The sequence below is a fragment of the Puma concolor genome, chromosome C1 (assembly GCF_028749965.1).
Source record: "Puma concolor isolate L17-30 chromosome C1, mPumCon1.1.hap2, whole genome shotgun sequence".
In the NCBI taxonomy this organism is placed as follows: Eukaryota; Metazoa; Chordata; class Mammalia; order Carnivora; family Felidae; genus Puma; species Puma concolor.
Window position 1 is genome coordinate 8200181 of NC_141674.1, and position 22281 is coordinate 8222461.

At 52.7% G+C, this 22281-nt stretch overlaps 1 protein-coding gene across 1 annotated transcript; it reads left to right on the forward strand.

Annotated features, from left to right (window-relative positions):
* The first annotated feature begins 380 nt into the window (after positions 1–380).
* Positions 381–10447, forward strand: UBIAD1 (UbiA prenyltransferase domain containing 1). Its single transcript, XM_086715676.1, has 2 exons — positions 381–985; positions 8003–10447. Exons 1-2 carry the CDS (start codon positions 460–462, stop codon positions 8488–8490), a joined length of 1014 nt encoding a protein of 337 aa, XP_086571802.1. The 5' UTR covers positions 381–459; the 3' UTR covers positions 8491–10447.
* Positions 10448–22281: the final 11834 nt, after the last annotated feature.

Here is a 22281-nt window from a genome sequence, read left to right on the forward strand (position 1 = left end):
TCTGGGGGTAGCTGAGGACCTCGGACCCCCGGCGGGAGAGGGGCTTGGCCGCGGCGTCGCCGCTCCGCCCCGGCCCGCCAGGCTCCGCCCCCGGCCCCGCCCCGGCCCCGGCCCAGCCAGCACGGGCCCGGCCCGCGCGGTCGGTCCCTGTTTCCGGGCGGGCCTTCGGAGGCTGGCGCACAAGATGGCGGCTCCAGTATCTTAAGGCGCGTGGCCGCAGTTCGGCCTTGGGCTCTAGCCGCGGACTGAGGTCCAGAGACAGGTTTCGCCCAGGTGACAGGAGGTCGGGGCGGTGCCGTCGGGCCTCGTGGGCTGCCTGGTCGGCTCGGTGCTGCCCCCGGGGCCCGCCGCCTCCCCAGCCTTGCCCGGTCCGGCCGCCCCGCCCCTCTTCGCCGCTGAGCGGTAGCTGTGCCGTGGGTGGCTCACTATTAACTTTGACTTCAGCCACGCGCAGCTTCCATGGCGGCCTCTCACGGTCCGGGGGAGATTAACATACAGGCGGGAGAGACGGCCAAGATCGGGGACAGGGACCTGCTGGGGAACGACTGTCCGGAGCAGGACAGGCTTCCCCAACGCTCCTGGAGGCAGAAATGCGCCTCCTACGTGCTGGCCCTGCGGCCTTGGAGCTTCAGTGCCTCACTTACCCCGGTGGCCTTGGGCAGTGCCCTGGCCTACAGATCCCAGGGCGTCCTGGATCCCAGGCTGCTGGTGGGTTGTGCCGTGGCCGTCCTTGCCGTGCACGGGGCTGGCAATTTGGTCAACACTTACTATGACTTTTCCAAGGGCATTGACCACAAAAAGAGTGATGACAGGACCCTGGTGGACCGAATCTTGGAGCCCCAGGATGTTGTCCGGTTTGGAGTCTTCCTCTACACTCTGGGCTGTGTCTGTGCCGCTTGTCTCTACTACCTGTCCCCTCTGAAACTGGAGCACTTGGCTCTCATCTACTTTGGAGGCCTGTCTGGCTCCTTTCTCTACACGGGAGGTAAGAATTGGCCTGTTTTCCTGGCTGCATGTACGGGAAACTGCTGATTTGCATCGGAGTTTCAGGGCTGGAGAAGAGGTTCCAAAGGTTCTTCTCTGAGTTAGGCCATTTATGTGAAACCTGTAACGTGTAGGTCATGTGGACTTTTTGAAAACAGTAGTGACTTGAGAAGATCCCAGCTTGGCTTATGGATGGTAGGAATCACAGAATCACGTGTATGTAAATTTTTCTATTTGGTTTTCTTTCGATGGTCGTATCTTAGGAGGCCACGGTTTCAAATTTTAGAGGAATTAAATTTGAAGAACTCAGAATTATACAGCTAATTACTGGCAACTGGTTTGCTGTGTAACTCCTTGCAACAGGCTGATTAAGGTAGTGATGGGCAGGTGGTCAAGTCCTACGTATTGAGCACCTATTATGTGCCAAGCACTGTTCTGTGTGAACCCAGGAGTCGCAGATCCCTGCCCTTGTGGAAGTTATTTCATAGATCTTGAGGAGACCTGGAAAATAAAAATAATAAATTATATTTAGGATGACCAACGTCCTGGTTTGCTCAGGACTTGAGGTGGTTCCCAAGATGCTGGACTTTTGGTGTTGAAATCGGGAAAGTTCCAGGTAAGCCCCGATGAGTTGGTACCCTGGTCATCGTATATGAAAATATTATTAGTGCTATGGGGAAAATATAAGGAGGGCAAGGAAGGAGGGCATAGCTGACTGTTTGAAGTAGTTTGATCAGGGTAGGCCTCATCAAAAAGGTAATGTGAGCACAGATAGAAGGAAGTTGGCTAAGCATGTATCTAGAGGAAGGATGTTTCAGATCTTGGAATAGCAGTTACCAAAGGCCTTAAGGCAGGAGTGTGCTTAAAAGTTTAAGGAACCACCAAGAGTCCAGTATTGAGTGAGGGAGTGAGTAAAAAGGTAAAACCAGAGAGAAGTATGTTTGGGGAGGCAGAGAAGCACAGATTATGGAGACCTTCATGTTTTAAAAGAATCAGTCTGGGTGCGGTATTGAGAATGGGTAAAGGTGAGTAGGCAAGGACGGAGGCAAAAAGGTGAGGCTGTTCGGCAATCCAGGCAAGAGAGGTTTGGTGGCCTGGATCAGGGTGGTAGTGGAGAAGGGAGGACGTAGTCAGATTCTGAATATATTTGGATATATTTGGAAGGTGAACAGGGTTTGCTGATGGATGAGATACAAGGCAGGAGAGAGACAGGGGAATTCAACATAACTCAGAGGTTTGCGCCTGAGCACTTGAAATGATGGACTTGATGTCAAGGGAGCTAGAGAAGGGTGAAGACAGGTTTGGGGGGGGGGGAGAAAACTGGGAGACTGGCTTGGGACATCTTAATGTATTAGATCTCCAAGTGGAGATGTCAGATGGCTGGCCGGATATAAGCACCTGAGTTCCAAGGAGAAGCCTAAACTGCAGATGCAGATATTTGGGAGTCTCTGGCACAGAGATAAAGTTGTGTGACTGCATGAGATCACCAGAGGAAAGAGTGGTGATAGAGACCATGGAGACCAGGACTGCGACCTGGGGCACTCTGATGTGAAGAGGGGGAGAGAAGAAGGAAGGGGTGGGGGAGAGTATGACAGAGCAGCCAGCTGTGAACAGCACTGTGAAGGAAATCAGTAGGGTGCTGTGGTAGAATGTGCATGGGGCGGTGGTGAAGAGGCCCTTGAAGGATAAGGAGCAAGCTACAGGGCAGAGTAACTGGGTCTGATTTGGGAGCGAGTCCTTCGGGGCTGGAGGAGTAGTGCGTGCTAATGCCCTGGGGTCAGGGAGAGCTCAGCATGCTTTAGGATCCATGAAAGGCCAGTGTGATTGAGAGGGAGAGCGAGGTACTGTTGGGGAGGCCACTCAGGGCTGGATCATTCTGGCCTCACAGGGCCTCTGGCTCCCCTGCTAGTTAGTTGTTGCTTACTCCCAGCCTCCAGCTTCAGTCCTTGGACCCCTTTCCTCTAACTCCATCCACTCTCCGGCTGCTTTTAGCCAGTCTCATGGCTTCATTTGCCATCTGTTAACCTGGTGACTCTCAAAGGTGTTCCTCTGTTCCCGATTTCTCCACTCAACCCCAGACTCGCCTAACTTCTCCCTCAGTAGCCTCTCCCCAAGATCTCACAGGCATCTCAAGCCCGTTGTGTCTGAAACCAAAGCCCTGATCGCCCCTAAGAATCCTGTCCTCCTCCCCACCTCTCCGCATCTCATTCCGTGGCAGCTTCTTCCTTCCAGTTCTTCAGGCTAAAAGTCATGGGCATCATCCTTGGCCCTTCCTTCTCCCATCCAGTCCATCAGCAAATCCTGTTGACTCCACTTTCAAAATGCATTTGGGATCTGGCTGCCTCCCACCACCTCCGGCCACCGCTGTCATCTCCTCAAAAATGGCAGCAGGTTCTTATCAATATGCCTTTCAGGGTGCTCCCAAATCAGAGCTGGAGTAGTCCTGTGAAAACATAAGGCAGCTACATCAGTCCTCTGCTCAGAATTTTCTAATGGCTCCCATCTTGTTCAGAGGAAAGGCCGGGGTCCTCACAGTGACCCCCAGGACAGTGCATTATCTGTTCGCCCTCTCCCCTCCCTCCAGCTCTCTGACCTGCCCCCTTCTTTCTTCCTGCTCGTCATGCTCCAGCCACACTGTCCTCTTGGCTCTTTCTGGTACAGGCAGGACATGCTATACCTTTGTAGATGCTTTTCCTTGGCTTGGAACCCCCTTACTCCTTCTGTCTGCTGGAATCGCTTTCTGACCTCCTCCACCCATTTGCTCACATGTCTGCTGTTTTGTGAGGCTTTACTTTCTACCCTGTTTAAAATTACAATACAAAGTTTTTGCAGCAGGTAAAAATAAAATACAGTAAAGTAAAATAAAAGGGCCTGCACACACACACACACACACACACACACACACACACACACACCCTGTGTTTTCCCCCAAAGTACCTTTCCTATTTTCTATTTTCCTTCACAGCACATACTACTCCTTTTAAAAAATTTTTATTTATTTTTTTATTTTAGAGAGCATGAGCAGGGGAGGGGACAGAGAGAGAGAGAGAGGGAGAGAATCTTAAGCAGGCTCCACGCTCAGTGCAGAGCCCAGAGTAGGGCTCGATCCCACGACCCTGGGATCGTGACCTGAGCTGAAATCAAGAGTCAGACGCTCAACCGACTGAGCCACCTAGACGCCCCACAGTTCATACTACTTCTAACCTACCAGACTTTGTTAATTGTCTTCCCCTTAAAACTGTAAGCTCCCTGGGATTAGGGATTTGGATCTCTGTTCTTTCTGAACGCGTGGCGCCCAGAACACTGCCTGGCATATGCTCAGTACTTAATATCCATTGAATGAACAAATGGGGAGACACTGAAAAGTATTGAGCATATTATGTAATGATATGATTTATGGGTTTTTTTTTTAAACCATTGACGTTTATTGATATAATTTGCTTACCGTGAAATGCATAGATCTCAAGTGTTACTGTTTGATGAATTTCGACAAATGCAGGCAGTTGTATAACCCACACCCTGTCATGATACAGAACATTTCCGTGACTCAAAAACTTACTTCTCCGTCAATTTCCACTCTCCCCAACCCTATCCAGAGGCCACCACTATTTGATTTCTTTCACATAGATTGTTTTGCCTGGTCTGGAACCTTGTATAAGTGGAATCACTCAGTATGAATCCTTGTGCCTGGTGTCTTTGCTCAGCGTGGTGGTCTTGAGTAGTTCCTTTTTAAGTGCTGAGTAGTATCTATCCATTGTGTGGACATACCACAATTTGTTTATCCTTTCTCCTGTTCAGAGACATTTGGATTGTGTCCCTACTTTGGCTTTTATGCCTGAGCATTCATGTTTAAGCCTTCCTGTGAATATTTGTTTTCATTTTCCTTGGATGAATGCCTAGGAATGGAATGCTGGGGTCATAGGGTAGATGAATGTTGAACTTTATGGGAAGCTGCCAAAGCATTTTCTTTTCTTTTTTTTTTTTAAGTAGGCTTTATGCCCGCTGGGGAGCCCGACGTGGGGCTTGAACTCATGACCACCCACCCCCAACCCCACCCCGAGATGAAGACCTGAGCCTCATGAGATCTAGAGTCGGGACACTTAACCGACTGAGCCACCCAGACGCCCTGCCAAAGCGTTTTCTAAAGTGGTTGTACTATTACTTACATTCCCACTGGCAATGTTTAAGAGTTCCATTTACTCCACGTCCTTGCCAACATTTTGATTTATGTTCTAACAAATTCATTCTGGCCGCTGTGTGGAGAACTTATCCAGTCTTTCACTGTGTTGGCTCGTTTGGAAAATGGTGGTGGGAAGTTCCGAGGTGGGCCGCATTCTGAAGCAGGTGGAGCGCGTGAGCCCTGGGCCATACGTCCGTCCAACTCTTAGGAAGCAGCTTTCTCCCCAAGGGCTCTATCGTTTTCTTGTGTCAGATAACCTCAAGAAGGCTACCAGACCTGTCTCAGCTCTCGAGTGGGTTTGTGGTTGGTTTTTGTGTGGGACCTGTTCAAGGTGGGGGCCTATCTTTGCAGGCCTAGGTTTCATTTCATGTTGCTCACATCACTTTTGCCCGGTGATCGAAGGGGATGTTCTTGGGTAATCTAGCCAGCTGTCAAGGCTGTAGAGCTGTTGTGTTTTCTTCCGTAGCTACAGCCCTGACATCTACCTGGAGAGCTGGGCATGTAAGCAAAAGACGAGTGGGCAGCTGGTGGAGAAGCATGCCGGGTCCCTGCTGGGAGCCTTCCTGCCTGGCATCTTCCTTGGGCAGAGGTTGTTCCCTCAACGTGTGGGATTCTGCAGGAGACATTGATTGGCTAACTTAGTACAGGAGCCAGTGCTCTGCTTGAGAGAACCTCCTCCCGGAGGGCATGTCCTCAGAGGACTTCCCACAACACTGCTTGGGGAGTGCGGAATTCGTTTGCTGCATGTTGGCGGGTACCGGGGGCCACGGCTATGACAACACTTCCCTGGGGACGCTTCAGTCTAAAGAACCAAGGGTGGTCATTTAGCACCAAAGCACCCCGACTAAATGGAGGCGTTAGCTAATACTGTGGTGGCAGTCATCTTGCAATATATGAACGTAGGAAGTCTACACGTCGTAGACCTTACGCTTTCGCTGTGTTCTAGGCCAGTTTTCTTTCAAGAAAGCTGGAAGAGAAACAGCTGCAAAGAAGCCCAGCTACCAGTGTGAAGGTGATCTTGGGCTGAACCCATTCTTTGGCTGCCCTGGCCTTAGGTCATCTGCAGACCACCGTCCCTTATCGTTTTCGGCTGGTTAAAATGCGGTTGATGACCCAGTACTTTTCTTTGTCTCCTGATCCTGAGGCCACGCGTTGGAAGCTTGGTTAGATCGGGAGGTTTCCCAAGCTTCTGTGTGTGTGTGTGTGTGTGTGTGTGTGTGTGTGTGTGTGTGTACCATACCCCACCCACTCCATGCTGCCTCCCTCTGAGTGGGTCATTTTCCTTAACCTCAGCCCCAGCTCCAGGTGCTTGTTACTGTAGCTCTGTGTTCAGCCTTTGTGCCCACGTTGGGGAGCGAGCTGTGAACAAGCCAGACACCAGGCCCTGCCCTCATGGAACTTCTGGTTTGAGGGGAGGATGCAGACTGAGTAATTAGAACCACGATGAACTTTATGAAGGGGGAAATCTGGGGTGCCCTGGGAGCATATTGCAGGGGGACCGGCTGTGGCCTAGCGGGTGAGGAGGGGCTGTCTTGAGGAATGGTCTTTAAGGTCTTGAAGGGTGAGTAGGAGTCTGCCAGGCAAAGGCGGGGTGGCGTGCCTGAAGGCCTTGGGGAACCGACAGAAGTATGAGTGGAGGAGGAGGGGAGCTTAAGGTGAGGTGGGGAGGAGGGAGGCGGGGCCAGAGGTGTGCCGGTGAAGGATCCCGAGGACAGCTTATGATAAGGGTTTTGAGGTGTATGTTGGAGGAAGGGCATGGTCAGATTATGTATTTTTTAAAATGTTTATTTATTTATTTTGAGAGAGAGCAAGCAAGGGAGGGGCAGAGCGGGGGGGAGAGAGAGAGAGAGAGGGAGAGAATCCCAAGCAGGCTCTGCCCTGATAGCTCAGAGTTTGACCTCATGAACTGTGAATTTATGATCTGAGCTGAAATCAAGGGTCAGATGCTTAACCAACTGAGCCACCCAGGTGCCTCAGGTCAGTATTTTGGAAGGACCCCTCTGGCTGCCCGTGAAGATTAGATCTGGGGGGGGGGTGGGGTCATAAGCATGGCTGTCACCATGTTCCAGGCATAGGATGACCATGACTCCTCTTTGGAGATGGGAGTGAGGCCAGATGGAGTGTGGCATCGCTGGAGAAAACTGGGCAGGTTCTGACGAAGTGGTTTAGACAGGATTTGAAGCAGGTTGGCAGTCCAGGAGGAGTTCACGGGGCAGGGGGAGGATTTAGTTTGAACTTCGTGGGGGAAGAGGAGCTGGGGGGAGTTAGTTTGGACTTCACGGGAACCAGAGAAGGGAAGCAGCATGGGAGCCTCGTCTTAGCCGTTTTACTCGTTATGTGGACGAAGGTTTCTTTATGTGGAGTTTGGGCACCATCAGATTTCACTGAGATTCGCTGCGGGTTTTCTAAACTAGAGGCTGTGGAAGAAGGAGGGAGAAAAGTAAGAGACTGGGATGGGCCTTCTGTGAGGCACTGACCGACGGAAGCGATGTCTCGCACAGGCCGGCGAAGGGAGAGAGAAACCAAAGTGGCCCGTGAGACCATTTAGATCCTCCATGGGCTCCCCCGTTGAATCGCGTGTGGTGGGAGCCCACTGCTGTTTGTTGTAGGACTTTGCTGGGGGACAGTAGGAAGGAGAGCGTGGGGACGACCCGAAGCCCAACTGGGTGCTAAGAGAGGAGTGTTCCCTGCCCCTCTGTGTCACTGGAGACAACCTCAGGTGTGCTCCGGAGAGCAGGGAGCTTGCCGACTGCCTGTGGTCTCTGAGAACCCCCTGCTCCCGGCCATCCGTTTCCAGCCCTGGATCTCACACCTCCTCTCTGGGTCTTCTGGCCGTAGGAATCGGATTCAAGTACGTGGCCCTGGGAGACCTCGTCATCCTCATCACTTTCGGCCCGCTGGCCGTGATGTTCGCCTACGCCGTCCAGGTGGGGTCCCTGGCGGTCTTCCCCCTGGTCTACGCCATCCCCCTCGCCCTCAGCACCGAGGCCATTCTCCACTCCAACAACACCAGGGACATGGAATCCGACAGGGAGGCCGGCATCGTGACGCTCGCCATCCTCATCGGCCCCACCTTCTCCTACATGCTCTACAACACGCTGCTCTTCCTGCCCTACCTGATCTTCAGCATCCTGGCCACACGCTGCAGCATCAGCCTGGCCCTGCCCCTGCTCACCATTCCCATGGCCTTCTCCCTGGAGAGACAGTTCCGGAGCCAGGCTTTCAACAAACTGCCCCAGAGGACTGCCAAACTCAACCTCCTGCTGGGGCTCTTCTACGTCTTTGGCATCGTCCTGGCCCCAGCGGGCAGTCTGCCCAAACTCTGAGGGTCCCGGGAGCCCTCCCCACCCCCGTCCGTGCCCCCTCATCTTAGAGTGTGTTTGTCGAAGGCAGAGAATCACAGGAGGGAGGCTGATTTGGCAGTGAGGGGCCTAAGGATGGCTTCTGAACTCCCACCTTTTTTCTAATTATTATGCTTTTAAAGATAAGGTTTGTTTTTGTATTATTCCGTTTGACGATGACTCTTGGAACCACTCGTATCAGAAGGTGAACTGGAAGCATGGCCCTTGTTTTATTTATAATTTCCACTAGGGGGTGCTGTTGGGTCACTTTAAAGTGGATTCAAAGGCCCTGAGACTTTTTGAAGGAGCCAGGTTGGCCTCAGGTCCTGAAGAGCCCTTGTAACTGGGCTCCTCCTTGCTCCATTGACACGCAGCCAGCTTCCTCCCGGTATGCTGGTCTTGCAGGATGCGCTGGCGATCGGTGCTGGGCCCCGGGACCCAGGAGCATCCATCTCTTACCCTGAGCCCTTGCGTCCTAAAATACTGCTTGAGAGAGAGTCCCTCGTTAGCAGTCCAGCGTGGCTCCCAGCTTTGTGCCTGGGTTGTGTGTCAGGCGCGTTTGTCCTTCGTCTCCCCTTTCACTTATTGCCACAGCTGAGTGTCCTGCAGCAAGATAGTCAAGCTGAGGGCTGGGAAAGGAAAAAACAAAAAACAAAAACCCACCCTGGAGGCAGCTGAGAAAATCATTCTGCTTTTGGATAGAATTTGGTGGGGCAGCTGTTTTCCCTGTATAGAATCTACTGGAATGACTCCAGCCCTTTCAGTAGCTATTAGGAGCCCTGAAATTGTAGAGGCACCGTCCTGGCGGACTCCTTAAAGCCCACAAGGTCGCCTCTTCCCCCACCTATTGCCTTTCCCGATGCTCCCCTGTGCCCACCCCCCATTTCTGTCCAGTTCCCATTTGTGCGTCTCCTGTCCGTGCAGCCTGACTGTTTGGGTAGCAGCTTAGCAGCTGAGTTGAGGACAGTTGTCACTTTCCACAGAGCCCCAGGGAAATCAGCTCTTCCCTGAACGAATAAGCTGACAGACACAGTCCTGACCCTGTTCAGCCGGAAGAAAGGCCCTGCCGGAGAAGGAACCGTGTCTTCGTCTTTGAAGACAGATGAGCAGCATTGACCCCGCTGCTCCCAAAGGCTTCAGTGGCCTTGTGCAGAGATCATTTGTGCCCAGGATGGGGGAATTCCAGTGCTGCTTTTCACTTCATTGCCAGCAAAGTGTAATTTCTGGGCTACAGTTGCCCAGTTGCATTTGGTCCAAGACTGAAATAGATTGAGACCGTCATCATCATGCTTTTCCGTTGTGATTACAGCAGCCTTTCAGATAGGTGATTCAGGGGCCCGGCCTGCCAAAAATGACAAGAATTAGCTCTTCACCCTTAAAGTCAGGCTGATTATGAGTTGGTTCCTTAAGATTGGTCAGTCTACTTGGGAAAAAACATACTTGGAAATTGCAAACGTTCCTCCAAAATTAAAGGTGGTTTGACTGCAGAGCTCCGGAATCCTCGAATGGTGGTTAGAGCCCAGTGACAAGAGAAGGAAGGATGGCCCTCCTCTCCTGCCATTCTTCCCAGCACCACTCTCGTTTTGACGCCAGGCCTGTGGCATTTTGGTGCTCATAGGGGTCCTGCCTTCAAAGATAGGCTCTCGTGGCATCTCTTCAGAGCAGGCCATTCTCACACAGGGCTCACTCCGGTGGCCGCAGGACCAGAGCTCCCTGTATCCCCAGACCAGACCCACCTTTGCAAGCACATGTGTCGGGAGGTGACATCCGGCCTCTGCACTGCATCATGGTACAGATTTTAACGCGTATTTTTTTATATAAATGTTTCTAAAAGGCCGGATTTGGTGCCAGGTTTTATATACAGGTCACCATAATTTGTATTACACCCCCTGATTCAATGAAGGTTTTCTTTAGACTTGTTAATAAAAACAATGTCTTATCAGTTGTCTCTGCTTTTCTCCTACTTCCTGTCTTGCTGTGAACTGATTCATGAATCTCAGGAGGACAGCGCAGGAACACCGGGCCATTCGGCGGGGGTGCGGGTGCGGCGCCTGGCCTCCGCCGACGAATCTGGATAGGGGTTTGGCCAGATTTGAGGGGCCTTTAGGAAAGACGGGAGGGACCGCTTAGAACCAGCCGGGCCAGGTCATCCTCACTTCCTCTGTCCTGTCCTGCATTCGTTTTCTGTTTCCTTGGTAGGGTCGCTGCGCTGATGGATGGAGAACATGTAGTTGATAGAGGACATTTGGGTTTCAGCTGGCATTTGACAATGTGTCCCTAGGAACAGAGCAGAGATATGCAGACCGGATACCAGTCTAGTCAGAGGAATTTGTGGGAGACGGAACACACTGCAGGGAGAGAGCTGGCTGATGAGGGCGTCCTGTCAAGGGGCAAGCCCATGTGAGCCTGCCCTCTGCCCTCCACCCTCCAGCCGGCCGGATCCAACACCTGTCAATGACTGGAATTAGCCTAAATCGCAGGCTTTTTTAAACCTTGGAGGAAGAGCTTAGAAAATGGCTGACCATTAGGATTCTCATAAATCGAAAGGCTGCTTTGATGGGTCAAAGGAGAAAATTCGCATGAATAAGTCTACTTGGGTCCCCAAATCAACTCGTGTGATGTCAGAAGGGGGAGATCTGTGGCGCGGCAGCAGTAGATGTGGTGAGTGTGAATTTTATCAACGACCCTGGGATACAATATCCCGTGCCTTTATTTCTGTGAGTCAGATTTATTCTGCTTCCCAGAGGGGTGGCTGGAAATTCAACCTCAGTCACCTGTTGGGCCCACTCCCATCCCTCTGGGATCACCCAGGACTCCTGGGTCTCGGGTGGGGGGAGCAGGAGGCCAGGGGTGTTGGCTGGGCGGGAAGCACCTGTTCGCACCACAATCTAATAAGTCCACCTCCCCTGTTCAAAGCACTTCCTGCGTCTCCAGCCGTTGCAGGACCTTTGCCCAAAATCCCAACCTGGGGACTCCATGCTGGCTTCTTCTGGAGTGGGGCAATGAAGTACATCACATGTTATTAATTTTTCCGTTGGTCCTGTGTTCAAACCAACACACCAAAATCGGAGCCTGTTACCTGGCCCGAAGGTCAGTTTGAGTCAGTAATGAGTTCTGACTTCCGTCAAGGTTAATGTGATCCGAGGCAAATTAATAGGCGATTAGTGTCCAGAACAAGGAAAAGTGCAGGCCCTGCCATCCCTGTGTTGTTGGATTCTATATAGGGGGCTGGGTCCGTTTCTGAGCTCTTTTCCTTTCTTGTTTGTTTATTTTTATTCTTGATAGTCAATCTGGGGATGGGTCAAAAACATGCCATGGTTAGAATACACTTGGATCTCAGCAAGGCATTTGGCAATACGGTATGAAATGAGAAATGGATGAAAATGCAGTCAGAGGAACTTTATTTCTGTGTGCACGTGTGTGTGTGTGTGCACGTGCGTGTGTGTTTTCACGCTGGTAACAGCTGCAGCAGAGATCTTATGTCCCCGGTATGGGAACTGCATTTTGAAGATAATGATTAACAGACTGGATCTTGTCCCGAAAGCAATGGGCACACTGGCCAGGACACTTAGAACAATGTCGGCATGTCAAGGAGACTAACCAGAGGGGTGTGTGTGTGGTGTGTGTGTGTGTGTGTGTGTGTGTGTGACTTCAAAGGTCAAACCTAGGACCAATGGATAGAAGTTAACATGGCCCCAAGTTTAAGCTCTTAGGTCAGGAAGAACTTTCCAGCCATTAGAGAAATTGGCAGGTGGGATATTCAAAACATCACAGTAGTAGTGAGCTCCCTGTGACGAGAGGCATTCAAGTGAAGGATGGCTTGTCAGAAACATTGAAGCAAAGCCTTGGATGTCAGAGGGGTGGACAAGAAGACCTTAAGGGTCTCCCAATCCTGGGATAGAGTGGTTCTGTTTTTCTGGGATTTTCTCTCAAACCTGCTCCCAGGGGTTGGAAGGACAGAGGACAAGAAATATGTCACCACTTCCTCTCTGTGCTGTCAGATTGTTGTCTGTGTGCCTATTTTAGCAGGCACAGCTGTGATTAATGTTCCTCTTTTTAGAGACTATACACACACGCACACACATACGTGCGCGCGCACACACGCACACAAAGAGTTGATTTTGCCCTTGAAGTGGAGTGGATGACAGCTCTGTTCCTCCGAGCCTCGCAGACCACTCTGCTGCTAATGGACTGTCAGCCTCTTTCATTCCGGGCTCGACTGTGTGCCGGCTGGTGTAAAAGCAGCGCCTCTGGCAAGAACCTGGCACTTGGGTCTCAGCCAGTTGACATTTGTGATTTGCCCTTCTTCAAATCGGTACAGCCCTCCCACCGTGAGTAACTGAGCCAGGATGCCAAAGGGTGGTATAAACCAGGTCAGGTCCCCTGCCTGCAGAGGTGACAAGGGCTGAGCCCGGGCTCTTCAGGAGCGCCTGCAGGTGGTTCCTCAGTGGGGGAAAGGCTAGAATTGCAAGGCACGGACCCCTTCAGTGCCCCCGACCCACTGGACACCCGGAGAGCTCTGGGAGGGTGTTGATCACACGATGTCAATGACGTTTGGGACAGAAAGGGAAGTTGGTCTGGGGGCGCACTGTGATGCTAATATATCCAGAGAGGCAGCCCTCTGTGCTGTGTGACTCAAGGGGCACCCCAAGTCCCCACCCCCACCCTCCTGCCATATCCTTGTCTCTCTGTCCCCCAGCCAGCCTCAGCATTATTCCCATTAGGGTCATGGTGGGTTTAACAGGGAAGCCCGGGGGCTGGCCCTGGTGCCTTTGGGGGCATGTCAACATGACTGCTGTCCGTCTCCCCCAGTAGGTGGCAGGACTGGTGCACAAGGACCTGTTTTACTTACTGTCTAAGGTAGCACTTCAGATCCAGCTCGCCTTCTTGGCGCCCGGACGCCTCCAAATGAATGTTTGCTGAGTGACTGAGTGAATGACAATAATAAAGCTATCACTTTATTAGGTGATAGCTAGTTAGCTTTATTAGGTGTGTGTCAGGCATTGTTCTGAAAGCGAAAATACATTCTTTTAATGCTCAGGACAACCCCACGAATGGAGTATTAAGGTCCCTTTTTCAGAAGAGAGGAAACTGAGCCTCAGGGACTTGATTAAATTCTCTCAGGGTCATCCAAGTAGTAAGTGAAGGAAGCACAATTCAAACCTTGGGCTCTTTCAGGGCAAGGTCTGCCCCTCATGCCTGTCATGTGTGTCTTGTGTGGCCTTGTACGCAGCACCTTGTACACGGGGCTCAGCCAGTTGGTCTACTCTTGGTAGTGGTGGTGTCAGGGGAGCAGACAAGGCTGAAGGTGGGGGTGCCAGAGAAGGGCGCTTCGGAAGCATCAAAGAGGGACGAGCCTTCGTAATTTCCCTGGCCTCGCCACTGCTCGTCGGTGCTGGAACCACTCCCAAGGGTGAGTGATGGGGCCGGCTGCAGGCCCACAGAGGTGGCCTGGGGCCCTGGCAGGTGGTTCCCATCATGGAGGGACCGCCACCTCCTGGCTGCGGGTGCCCCAGGGAGGGAGGCACACAGAGAGCCTGAGGCTGGCAGAAGAGACGAACTGTTGAAGGTTGAGGAGGCGCCATGGGCTGGGCACTGGCCTCTAAACTTCAAGGTGAGCGCCTCCCTGCATCCCCCACCCCTGCCCAGGCCCTCAGCCCTGCACCCTCCAACGCCTCCAGGGGGCCGACTCTACAGGGACGGTAATTAAGCAGCTTGTCAAACCTGCTCTGGTCAGTCTCATCCCCCACAGTGACACGGGAAGGTCCGTTCAGGTTACATTTCTACTCCTGCGCCCACCAGCCTACGTTCATTTTCTCTGTTCCTTGCAGTCCCCACCCAGCCGCTGACTCAGAGTGCCCACGTCAGGAATGTGGGTCACTCTGCTTCCTGAGAGTGTGGCTGGCTGCCAAGTGGAGGGAGGGGTGGGGGAGACCGAAGGAGCCCCTCCTTACCTTCAGAGTGAGCAGCCCCCGGAGCTGATGGTCCTACAGTGCTGGGGATACAGAAGACGCAGTGGGAGGAGGCTGAGTGAGGCGTGTCACCTAAAGAATAAACACTGGCCACCACGGTGCCCTGAGGGTAGAGAAGGGGGTGCTAGATGGAGCTAATCATCGAGGCTTCCAGGAAGGCTTCTGGGAAGAGGTGGCCATGAGGGTGATTATTTCCTTGGAAGCTGAGGTGCTGGTGGACCCCGGCTGGAGAAAGTCCCTTGACCGCTGCCCGCGAGTTTGGGTGAAGCTTCATCAGCCTCTCAATGAGGCAGGTGTGCTAAGGGCCATGACACCACCACCAAGGTCAAAGCCAGAAGGATGAAAAACCCTGACACCTCCTTGCTGAGAAACAAACAGGAGGGGACGGTGGGGCATTTAATCAGCCAGGGCTGCCAATACCTAATCAAGATGAATGGCCTTGAGAGATGAAGCCCAGGAACAGCCCTGTGTTAGGAGATGGGAGACCGCACTAGGGCCCCTGGAAGGCCGGATTCCAGAGAGATGCCAACGGGGTTGGAGGTCACCACTGTCACCAACTGTCACCAATCAGGGCTTTCCGGTTGACGCTTCTCTGGCCGAGGACCTTTACTGAGCCTGCTCTGGGCCGGCTGTGTCTCAGGACTGATGATAAATGGGGCGCCCCCCTCCCTGCTCTTTAAGGACTCAGGTGAGCGGGTGAAGACAGCACACGTGGATAAGTTATTCTCATGCTGTCGCAGGTGCCATAATAGGGGCCCAAAGGGTGTGGGGGGGAATGAGGGTGGCAGAGATTAATTGCTCCAGACCCGGAACACCAGTTCATTGTTGACGCGAACCTTTTTCGCTCGGGCTTCTGACCGCTGGTCTTCTCTGGCGCCACCTGTAGGCGGCTGCGGGGCAAGCCAGTCACTCACAATTAATTGAGCGCCTACAAACTGTGTTACACCCTGGGCTAGGCTCTGGGGGACAGACCCAGTCCTGTCCTCAGGAATTGCCCAATCCCAGAGGAAAGACAGACAAACAGGCGCTCCTTGTATCACTCGTGGAGTCTGGCGGCACTGAGTTTAGTCAAGTCCAGGCTGTATCGCTTGCCTACCAGGCGTGCTCAGCCACGCTATGTAACCCCTTTAAGGGGGTCCTTTCCCCCAAATGTACCGTGGAGAGAGGTAACATCTCTCCTTGAGCTCCCGTCAAAGTTCAACAAGGGAAGAACATCCAGGAAATATCTGAAGTCTGTTTTACCAGGGTCGCCATTAAATTACAAACATTTGCTCATGTGTAAGTGTGTGCGAATGTGTGTGTGCACTTGTGTACGTGGGGGGGGGGGGGGAGGATACCTGCCCTCTGCCCCCTCACCAACAGGGTAGTTATTATTCTGGGTATTCAGGAAGAACCGAGAATTAATGGAACCTGATGCAATGAGCGACACCTTGTAAAACAATCTCAATTACCAGATAACCAATCTCCGTGCAGTTCCAGAGAGGATAGAAAGAGGCCACGGGGGCTGTGAGCAAATGAGAGCCCAGAATTGCGGGCAGAGGCAGGGAGATGGAACCGTCCGTTATCTTGCCAGCTCAGAACAGAGGTTAGGCGCAGGGGCGGGCTGCTGTGCTGAGAAGAGACATTCTTTCTCCAAGAAGGGGCGAGGCGGGGATGGTGAAGAGCAAAGATAACCGAGTTAGTCAAGTGGGGAAGCGGGCTGTGTAGTCTGTGACCCCCGGGCCATCGGGTGGCGGCAGCTCAGCGTGCTTAGGCAGCGCTGGGACACCTGCTTCCCCAGGAGGGGCCGGCCCCCTGGAGAAGCCGGGCCCTGCCTTGGAACCTCCACTGGCTGCCTGGCGGACCGTTATATTATTCTCCAGCCCCTTCCCGGGCTCTGTGGGGAGGGTGTCCTCGCATTCGCGTCCTGGGGTGTGTCCCGAGATGGAGAAGTTGAAGGAGAGGTGGGGGTAACAGCAGACCGTTCACCCCGCCTGACCGTGGCCAGAGTGAGAGTCTCCCTCCTCCGAGTCCAGGAAGCTGGGTGGCATTCACCAAGGCCCTTCTCCATGCACCTCTCAGCCCGCCCTCCCCCCCCCCCCCCCCCCCCCGCAGCCCTGAGAGGTGTGGCCTCAGCTGGCTCCACAGGCTGAACGGTTCCGTGACTTGTTCAAGGTCACAAGGCCATGGAATGGCAGACCCGCCTTGGTGCTTCTCTGACTCTGAATGTGGCTCTCGTTTGGTTAAAAATCTCATTTTCAAAACTTTCGCGTGAAGGGGGGGGACAACACAGGATGGTTTTTTTTTTTTTTAATAAATCTCATTTTGAATTTAAATCTCTTTAAAAATGTTGAAAGAACCACAGCTGCCTGTCTGTCGTCTTCCCTCCCCTTCTCCTTCCGGCCTCTCCCCTCGCTTCCCTCCCCTCACCGGCTGCCCTGAGCTCCCCCTGCACATGCCGGCCACCCTGGGTGCTGGAGGAGAGATAGGAGAGGTAGGGTCAAGGGGCCTGGCAGAGGGAGGGGAGGGTCTCGGGGTTCCCACTGTTTGGCAAGGGGCTGGATGATTCTGTGCGTGGTGCTGTCTGACCCCAGAGATTATCTCCGCCATCCCTCCCATCGGGAGCAGATGCATGGCTCCCGCGAATTCGGGAGGCATCATCTTCACGCCGGACAATATCATCTAAGGAGACCCACACTGCAGGGTCTCACCAGCCTTGTTCTCCGCCCTTTTGCTGTCTGACCCGGGAGAGGCTCACATAACGTGTGTTCTCGCCTTTGAGAGTTATGGCGACTCCACGATGGAGTTAAAACGGTTCCGATTTTGTAGCTGAGGCAGCCGAGGCTCCTGCGGCAGGATTAAGCACCTTGCTCCCGATGTCCCCGGGCAGATACAGCCACCCGAGGTGGCAGAGCCAGTGGCCCAGCCAGGATTGGAAGGCAGGTCCTGTGACTCCGAGTCCAGTGCTCTCCCCAACCATGCCGCCAACCTCGATCCCAGCCTCTAGAAGGCAGGGGTGGCTTTGGAGGATTGTGGCTTCCAGGTTGCTCCTGAAACGCCCACGTCAGAGACAAAACGCAAGTAGAGCGGCAGGCCTGACCCTGCGGAGAGCGGGGGAGCGGCGATGGCTCCCCGGGTGGGGATAACAAACAGGCGAGGAGCTGCTGATTGGGAGATAATCTCTGAGAAATGATCAAGTGCCAGTTGCTTCCGCAGCTGCAGGTCTGCATCTGGGCCCAGTGCTGACGTGAGCTCCACCCCCAGATCCGCATTGTCACTGCTTGTTGGAAAAACAGATGTTATTGTCCTCTGTTCCCATCCCTTTGTCCCTAATAGGCACTTAAGTGCAGGAGGGGGAACGGAGAAACGGGGACAGAATCTGCGTCTATTTCAGGCTCTTTCCGGAAGCTTGCACTTCGGTGGGATTTGCTGCTTGGGGTAGAATGGGTGCACGGAAGGACCTCCTCTCCCTGCCCTGAGTGCCCAGGGCTAGCAGGTGCTGAGGACTGGTTCTGGGAGGGGGTGACTCCATGTCTCCCAGGTGCCCTGCTTGGACTGGACCTTTGGCTGACGTTAGGCAAAGGGCCACCCCTGGCCTTCTGCCTTGACTCCCAGAATTTGGGAGGTTGGATAAGGTCAAGGGCTGATGGGATCAAGGTCTTGAGTCCTATTCTTATTTGGGATTCATTCGTTCGTTTGTTCATTCATTCATTCATTCATTCATTCATCTATTCATTCACTGACCTGCTGCTGAGCACATTTCTTCAGTTTAACCCAAGCTCTGACAGCAGCATGCTGCTTTGCGGGTAAAAACTTCTCGTGGGAGAACAGGACATCCTCTTGCATCAGGCCACCGTGGCTCTGACTTAATGGGAGCTCAGAGGCTCTGCTGCACAGAAATTGCTCTGCAGCAACCTGCCCGGTGCCTTGAATCCCACCATCAGTCAGTCTTCTGGATGAAGGCATTGTATTTCCCAAAGGGCCCTGCCGAAACACAAGTGCATAACTGAGGAGGGCTCACAGAGGGGGAAAAAAAGACCTGCCCGTCACCAGGGATGGAGAGACACAGAAGAAGAGAGATGTCCAGCCTCTGGGCTGTTGCCCTGGGAGGGCAGCCTGAGGGGCTGTGTGAGAAAATTAAGGACGCGGGGGAGCAGTTCCTAGAGGGATCGGGTCCTGCGTGTCACTGGCTGCCCAGCTCTGCTCAGACCCACGATGTAAGACTAAGGAGTCTTACGCCAAAGTAAGTCTTACACTTACTAAAGAGTGAGGGGAAACTTTGTATGCTCTGCTGACCCTCAAACCTCAGAAGCTCAGAGATGGGGCCACGTCAGTGGGGTAGCAGGGGCAGAGACGGGGTAGAGGTGGACGCATGCCCCTACTGCCTTGCCTCTGGCCATCTCTGTTCTGTGCCCGTCTCCTCTCCCAGCTGGGGCCAGGGGCTGATTGCAGGTGAGCTCAGGCCCCCAGCCGGCCACTTCCCTGGGCCATCCCGATGAGTTTGATGAAAGAAGAGAGAACGTCATCACTGATGGGGGTGCGGGAGACCCTGTCCTGCCACACCCCCTTTACCTGATGGGTGTTAGGCCTCTAATTAACTGGGGAGGTGCCCACGAGGCAGAGATGCCCTCTGTAACCTCTTACTACTTAATATTCCAAACCTATTTCACCTCCCTGTAGCAGAACTTCTAAAAAAGTCACATAATTAAAGCACGTTAGAATTCGTTTGAAATGGTTTCCATAAAGACAGTTATTATCTAGTGATGATTCTAGGTGAGTGCGTGAGCTTACAGAATACCAGAGCTGAGGGAGGGCTCGCCCCCTCGCCCCACTTTGTTCTCCAGGAATCTCTCAGGAAGGGCCTTTGGAATGTTTCTTAATGCCCTCCGGCCCCTCCCCACCTCACTGCCTTCCACAGCAGCGTGAATACACCATCCACCATCCAGCAGCTTGCCCCCAACCCCTGAGTGATAAGGGGTTGGATGAGGAACATCGTTCAGGAGAAAATGGAAGGAATCTGGCCAGAGTCCCCAAAGACTTGCTTACCTCTGGTGGCTCTTTATGCCTCCCCCAGACTCCTCTGCCCCCCTACACACTTATCCCTATCCATCCCTTCCCCTTTTCTCAGATCTGGTGTGGCAAAACGGGTGCTCTCTGGAGCACAGGGTTTTGTCATAGGGACAACACTCAAAAGGCTTAATATGGAGAGGAAACCTGGGAAGTTGGAAAACCATCTCCTTGTCCCCAACCAGGGACTCCTGATCCAAAAGCCCTGAAGGCAGTGACCGTGCCTTAGTCATTTCCCATGTCTGGGACTTGGGCTGGGCAGATGGGCCTCTTTAAGGCATGTTCCCTTTGAATATACTTTTTTTTTTAATTTATTTTTAAAGCTTATTTATTTTGAGAGAGAGAGAGAGAGAGAGAGAGAGAGAGAGAGGCAGGAGGAGGGGCAGAGAGAGAGGGAGAGAGAGAATCCCAAGCAGGCTCTTCACTGTCATCACAGAGTCTGACATGGGGCTGCATCCCAGGAAGCGTGAGATCATGACCTGAGCCGACACCAAGAGCCAGTGGCTTAGCCAACTGAGCCACCCAGACACCCAGAGGTAGTAGAAAGCAGTGGATACTCCATGATTGGCTTTGACTTGGATTTGGGATGAGCGCATGATATGCAACATGCACTTGTTTGCAAAAGATTTTTTTAAAGTTTATTCTCTTTACTTTTGAGAGAGAGAGGCAGAGAGAGAGAATCTCAAGTTAACAGTGAGGAGCCCGATGCGGGGCTTGGACTTGCAAACTGTGAGACCATGACCTGAGCTGAAATCAAGAGTTGGACTCTCAACCAACTGAGCCACCCAGGCGCCCCTGCAAAAGATTTGACTCTGTAAGTGTGTGTGCTGTTGCTAATATTAAAATTAGTTGGCAATTTCTGAATACATACTACTCAGCTTTGGGGTGAAATAGTCTAGAAGCTTCCAGGTGGCAGTGAAGTCAGACTGAGGCAGAAGTAAGAATTTGACATAGGTTATCTCCTCCCTCCACCTCTTGTCCCTTGACTCAGTGTCTGATGTGGTTGCTGTCAGGTTGCTGAAATGCACATTTCTCTCCCGCTTTGATGGGTACCAATGTCAGGTCTTGAATGAAAGCCACCTCCTCTTGGTATGAAGGATGAGAAAGACACTGCCCATTGGAGGAGGGCGCTAGGGGCTGCTTCCAGATTGATGACTATGGTGCCCTGTATGCAACAAGCCCCCCTTCTCCCCGTGGCACGCCCGTTTGCAATGTGCCTACTCTCCAGTCTTCTTGTCAAGAGGCAGAGTCTCTTTCCCATCCCCTTGAACCTGGGTTGGTCTTTGACTTCCTTTGGCCAATACAATATGGTGGACGTAATGCTTCCCAGCCTAGTCTCTGACAGGCCTTGCAGCTTTTGCCCTCCTCCACGGGGGACTACCCTGAGGCCGCCAGGTGAAGGAGTCAGACCCAGCCTCCTGAAGGGTGAGAAGCCACATGAAGTGGAGATGAACTATCGCAGCTGAGGTCCCCAGACCATCCAGCTGACAAGCCAGCACCAACCACCAGATGTGTGTGCGAGGCCAGTTTTAGGCCCTCTGGCCATCCCAGCCACCAGCTGATTGAACACGAGGGAGTCCGAGAAGAAGCAGCCCAAGACACCCACAGAATCACAAGCAAATAAACAGTTATTCTAAGCCACTAAGTTTTGGGGTGGTTTGTCACACAGCAATTCATCACTGATACAGTTACTGACACCCTTGCCTGAGTACCCACTGGCCAATGCCAGCACCCTAGGGGACAGGACTGTGCCTTCAAATGCTTTGTCCATTCTTCCATCTAGAAGCCCCGGAAGCAACTTTTTTGCCTCAAATTTGTTTCTTTGCTCATCCCCACCAGTTTCCGGGCCTGACACAGCAGTGTCCATTGCTCTTTATTAGTTTAATATATGTTGAAGCTTCCAAATAGATGCTAGGGCCCAGGTGGAACAGATGAAATGTGACTAAGTTCTGGGGGATGATTGATAATGAGTAGGGACTGGAAAATCAATTGTGTTAATTCCTAGTCTGTCACTGGGACTGAGAATTAATGAGAAAATCTGTCTAACTTAATGGTATTTACACATTATACAGAGTGTGATAAAATTGTCGGCAGGTGCTGCCTGGCATTCCAATTACACACGGCCTGCACAGCCTGAGGGGCAGGCGGGTCTGAGCTGCCCAAGACCTGGGCTGGGCGTATGGAGACTCGCCCCAACGGCCACACTAAACTCTGAGTAGATCCCAGACCCCTGCGTGGATCTCAGTGGCCTTTCTGGTCCCTGCCATTTGGGGGTGTCCAACTGGCAGTGTCTCTGGGATTTGCCGGAGGGTACATTTACAGGGCTGCTTTGAAGGTAAGCACTCCAGAAGCCACATGCGCAGTTGGACAATGGCCAAGGGTGGGCTCAGTCCTATGGGCTGGCATGATTTGAGAGACACAGATGATCCTCCTGACCCACCTGACCCCTTCCCCATGGAAGGTCAGCACCAGTCCTGCCCTATATACCACATCCACATGACAAGTCACTTTTGGAAGACACCTTGAAAAGCCTCATGGAAAGTGACGGGAGAGTCTTCTTTGGTGTCTGAGTGTTTGCTTCCTGAAATTCTGTCCTGACCAGGGCTGTCCATGGAGGTGTCCCCGAGAACCCTCAATTCCTGGTATTCACACCCTTGTGTGGCCTTCTTTCATACTGAATAGGACTGATCCGAGGATCCAGTAAGATAATGCAGACATGGCTGCATGTGACTTCTTTTTTTGTTTGTTTTAATTATTT